Source organism: Schistocerca serialis, chromosome 1, assembly GCF_023864345.2.
Source record: "Schistocerca serialis cubense isolate TAMUIC-IGC-003099 chromosome 1, iqSchSeri2.2, whole genome shotgun sequence".
Lineage (NCBI taxonomy): Eukaryota > Metazoa > Arthropoda > Insecta > Orthoptera > Acrididae > Schistocerca > Schistocerca serialis.
The window spans coordinates 252006596-252012203 of record NC_064638.1 but is presented as its reverse complement, the minus strand read 5'-3'; the positions used below and the strand labels follow the sequence as shown (position 1 = coordinate 252012203).

Sequence of the window (5608 nt, the reverse complement as noted above, 5' to 3'; positions counted from 1 at the left end):
TGTTTGCTTCCCTCTCTCTTTGACTTCATCATTTCTCCCTTTTGTTTCCATCACAATTTCAAGATTTGTTAAGCTGTCAACTTTTCTGCTGTTCCTCTGCCAGCACGAATCTTGGAATAGTCTCCCTCTTCAAGGTCCCAATTATGATCTCTGTCTTCCTTACATTATATTTCATACCAGATAAGCCAATCACCTCTGCTCATGTGTCTAATTGCTGGTGAACCCCATCTTCATTACATCATCAGTAAAAGCCACTGTTATTCATAGGCAACATTCTTTATATCATGAATAGTTCAAGGTATTGAAATGCAGTTTTTGGCAAGTGATGCTACTTTTTTTAGTGGGATTCAGAAGCTTTGGTATAAAAGAGAACAGTGTTATAATGCTTGTTAATGTTGAAAGTGAAACTCACACAAAAGTATGCAAGAAATGGGATGAAACAGAAATGTAAGGGGGCGAAATTGCACTTACCGTGTCAGTGGATGTTATGTTGCATGCCAATACTGGTAATGATTAATGTGATGAATGTTGGGAACTGAGTACAATGAATGGAGTTGTTTGTCGATAGGGAATGAGAATGTATGTTCATAATTTTCTATGGTTCATACATAAAATTACTGTGTATTTTGTTCTGTTAGGTTACAATTTAATCATGTTGTCACAGTTTTTGGCGAAACTGGAAGTAAGACTTACAAGTAGGTAATTGCAATGACTGATGTATGTGTCAGACTACACTACACCTCAGTCTGTTATTGGATCCTATTTTTGTTTTATGTATGTAGTTTGAAGTACAAGTGAAAATTTGTACCAAGGTGGGGAATTGAGCCTGTGTGTCCTGCTTACTAGGCAGGTATGTTAGGCACTAAGCTCCCCTTGGCACAGTGCATCACAAAAAGGCACAGATTATCCTGGCATGGCTCATTCCTGAATCTCAATTCTCACTGCTGCCCTAGTCTACTTTCTGTTCATCTCTAAGGGGGAATTTAAAGTAGTTTGGGGTAGCAATGAGAATCTGGATCAAGGAGGGAGGCATGGCAGGGTAATCCATGCAGTTGTGTAAGTCACTGTGTCAAGGTGGCTTAGTGGCTAATGCACCTGTCTAGTAAGCAGGAGACCTGGGTTAGTTTCCTGGTCTTGGTACAAATTTTCACTCACTGTTTTAGTTGGTAAACACAAAATCATATCTGTAAGAGACCAGTAAAGTCTCTGAAATTATGTCATTTAATTTGCCTATTTTTGTATTCATTTCTTGTCTTCGCCAACACTCAAGCAAGTTGTCAGTCCCTGAGATAACTAATTTTTCCATTCACCAAATAAATACAAAAATCTGTATCCAACTTTAAAATTCATAATAACAAGATCAGTGAAAAATATTTGGCACTCTCCATATCAAGAACAAAAGTTATCAATTCATATCTGCTGTCAAATGAAATCTTTAGATTCAGTGATTTTCATTGGCTACCATATACCATCGCCCATTTGGCTATGACAAACACCAATGAACTGCCAACATCAGCATGCAACACAGCACCTGCTGACACCATAAGTGCACCTTAGCCTAATGTGGCTGGAATCAGCTTTTGCAGTCCAAATACTGCCAAGTGAGTCTCATGCTAAGCTCCATCATTATACGCAGAAAGAAAATAGGCCTCCACTAATAAGCTAAAATATATTTCCTCTTGACCCTCACTTTACGCGACATAGAGGTAGAGTCAGCTAAGATATTTGTAGATTGAACTACATGCTAACTTCTAACAGATCATAAGGGGGTTAGGAAAGCTGTTCCAAATGTACATACATACTTGTGTTTAAGTGAACAGCTTTTGAATAAATAAGTAAACAACCACAAGGCTTCATGCATGACAGAGTCTCTCAAGAGAGTCCCACTTGACAGTGTTTACACTGCATTAGTATATTCCTTCCAAGTTGCCTGTCAGTTTTAGCAGATTTGTTGGATTTTTCGTGAAAAGTCATGAGTGCCAACATAACAAGCTTTATGTCACTATACTCGTCCTTTCAAGAGCTTTTGAATGCTGGTAGTAAGTATACTGTTCAATTAAAAAATTTTTTTTCAAATGATGTCTTCTCGCTTTCAGTTGTTAGTTGTTTCAGTTATTTTATGATTGCAATTTCGGCATTATGCCATGTTTATGTTAGACAGAGATGATAATGTAATATGCTCATCGAAGAACAGTTGATCAGTGATACTGGTCAATAATCCCTTTCATGTGCTGCAATCTTGTGTGGATTATATATATCATGACAGGTGCCACATCTAAAAGTGTGCACTTGAATACAATAGAGTAAATGTCTAAAACACTCAACAAAAAATGTTTAATTCTAGTTCTGTTACTTGATTATGTATTGTGGTTGTCCCTTGAAGGTGCTACATATTTCAGTTTATTCCAGAGTGTCCATTAATCTGTCTTCCTCTAACCTATCTAGTGCAAAGGGCGTTAAAGACATTTTGCACAGTCGTCTCTAATTTTTTTATTTTTTGCAGGAGGAAAATGAATCTTTTTGTGAACATACTTGGAACATTTAGCTATACATAGAGCGTACTCAGTGTAGCCTCCATCAGCTGTGACCCCATCAGCTGTGACCCATCTGGTCCAACTTTCTTTCCATGAAGTAAATGCACTTTGTTGAAATTCTGGGGATTGACTTTTACACTATTGTTTGACACAGGAAATAAGGTCTTTCTCACTGTCAAATGTTTTACCGCACAGGTGCGCCTTCAGACGACCAAAGAGGTAAAAATCAGACAGAGCCAAGTCCGGACTGTAGGGAGGATGAGGAAAAATTTTCCAACCCATTTTCCTGATTTTCTTCTGCATCATAAGGGCTGTATGGGGTTTGGCATTATCATGGTGTAGTCTGATGAGCCGACCCTGAAGCTGTGGTCTGTGGGTCTTGATCGCACATCACAGCATGTCCAATGACAAACAGTAACGGTCCCAGTTCATTGTGGAGCCAGGATCCCAAAAGTCAATGAAAATGACACCACACTGATCCCAGGAGGAGGAGTCTATCACCTTTTGGCCTGCTGTTCTTGAAAGTCTTGGTTTCTTCTACCGAGGGGAACCCGGATGACGCCACTCCATGGGTCGGGTTTTGCTCTTAGTTAGGGGAAAAACAACTATGTTTCATCCTGGGTAATGACACCGTCAAAACACTGTTTTCACTCTTCAGTAAAGGTCTTCATGAGACTCTCGCACCCATTGTTCCTCATCATTTCCATTTCGCTTGAGAGTAATCTAGGCACCCAACGTGTAATAGACTTTTCTGTACGCTAGTGACTGTACCTGTGATACCACACTACCCAATGACAATCGACTCATTTCAGTAAGCTGTCGTGTCGTCACACATCTGTCGTTTTGGATGATTTGATCAGTGGTCTCCTTATTCACATCTCTCACTGCAGTCAGTGGTCTACCGCATTGTGGATTGTCCAGTAGAGAGAAATCACCTTCTTTAACCCTTTCACGTCAGTACTGTAATTGTTGCATTGTGCACTGTGGATGAGCGCCAGTCCCGCCTGGTCGTGCCCTCTGTATGGCACATTTTTCACACTGCCTGCAGCGCTACTCTGTCCTGCTTTCACACTTATAGTGTTATTACAATTATTGGACTTTAAACTATATATTTCTTCGGGAAAATATTTATACAAATTGCACATGTTTCTGATAGCTCGTACAAATAGTCATTGTCATGAGGCTGTTCGTTATTGGCGAAACGTAAAAAAGTGCAAGATATGTTGAAATCGGTCTCTTGGTAGCAGTTTAGAAAATATTGGTGTATGAATAATGGTGCGTGGGTCAGACTTCCACACAAGTGGAGCATAGTGAAGTGGAGAAATATGACGTGAGGCAGAACTGCTACAGCAGTCCACTGGCTGGGCGGCACAGGCCATACTCAACTGCTGCAGCAGTACACCGACTGAACAGCACGTTCGCTCCCGACTTCTACAGAAGTTCGCCGTAGCGAAAGGGTTGAACCTCTGCAACCACCTCTGGATACTGCTGTGATCCGCTGTGCCTCTCCTTAAACACGGAGCAGCTTCCTTTGAATTGATGTGGCAGAGTCATTGCCAGTCTTGAAGAGGAACTCCATACCCTCCATTGTCACAACATAACATCTACTTCATAGTCCATTATGTCTCACCTGTAAACAAAAGAAAATACTTTTATATACCAACTTATAGCTAAATGTTCCAAGTATGTTCACAAAAAATTTCATTCTCCTCCTGCAAAAAATAAAAAATTAGAGGCGACAGTGCAAAACTTTTTGAACGCCCTTTGCACCCTTAAAGATTTCTCGATGTTGCTGGGCCAGTATTATGATTGTAGTTTTGTAGGTGAGCACTAAATGAAGATTTGCAGTTCTTGCTTATGTTTGTGTGTTCCCTGAATCTGATAGGGAAATGTCTATCTGTTTTCATCATATACAAATTTTCAGTTTTGATTCGTACATTAGTTTTATGTAAATCATTGGCACTATAGTAAGGTACACATTACATTGTAATCTCTGCCTTAACGTAAACCTCTATGTCAAAATTTTGTTAGTATATGAGCGTGCTAACAAACAACAGAGTGATGATCATGCAGATAATACTAACATGGGTAGCACCACATAGGGATACTGGGCTTTAATTTCAATACAAAGTCCCCCTCCTTAGGTGTTGTTGATGAAGGGACAGAGATGTCCACTCTTTCCTGTTTTCTTTTTGTTCTCTTCCTAAAATATACCATAAATTTATAATATCCTGCTTCCAAACTCAAGTAATTTTTCTTTTCACCTTCACGTGATGCTGTATGGGCAACAGTGCCTGCGTCTCAACTGTGTAGCTTTTTATTCTGCTGTGCGGTGGTGGCCGTGATTTGCTAGCTGTCTATGTGGAGCACTACAGACTGCATAAAGTAATAAGATGGCAGACCTAGTAGTCGTAATGCAGCTTGTGTGTGTGTGTGTGTGTGTGTGTGTGTGTGTGTGTGTGTGTGGAGGGGGGGGGGGGGGGGACATGGCTATGTGAATGTCAACAAACCACAAAATTACTTGTATGTACTGTGGTACCCCACTTAACATTGTTTTCATTACATTGTATTATGTTTTGCGATATTTCAAACTGGCATAATACCAAAATTGCAGTTGTGAAATAAAACAAACTGACAACTGATAGCAAGATGAGATTTTTTTTTTTTAAATTATAGAAGCTATGGACCCATATTACAGAAAATGCTTGTTTCAGTATCTTAGTTGATATTAGATAAGAGGATTAAACATGCATCAAAATTATGGCTCCTCCATATACTATATTAATTTGCTGCTCTCTCTCTCTCTCCCCCCCTCTCCCCCCATCTCCCCCTCCCTCCCTCCCCTCTCTTTCCCTCTCCCCCCCCCCTCTGCCCCCCTCTCTCTCCCTCTCCTGCCCCTCCTCCTTGCTGTGTGTGTGTGTGTGTGTGTGTGTGTGTGAGAGAGAGAGAGAGAGAGAGAGAGAGAGAGAGAACTGCTGACACTGTATAATATATTATAGCTCCTTTCTCATGCTTGCAATTTTTTTTATTGAGACTGTGAGCCAAATTTTAGAAAATTCTCAGAATATAACGTT

At 40.1% G+C, this 5608-nt stretch overlaps 1 protein-coding gene across 1 annotated transcript in view; it reads left to right on the top strand.

The window, feature by feature from the left end:
• The first annotated feature begins 4320 nt into the window (after window positions 1–4320).
• The window catches only part of LOC126463872 (rab5 GDP/GTP exchange factor), a 62375-nt gene continuing 61087 nt past the window's right edge, over window positions 4321–5608 (top strand). The window contains exon 1 of the mRNA XM_050096196.1: window positions 4321–4357. Within this exon, the coding sequence (XP_049952153.1) occupies window positions 4321–4357 (37 nt within the window). The remainder of the gene's footprint in view (window positions 4358–5608) is intronic.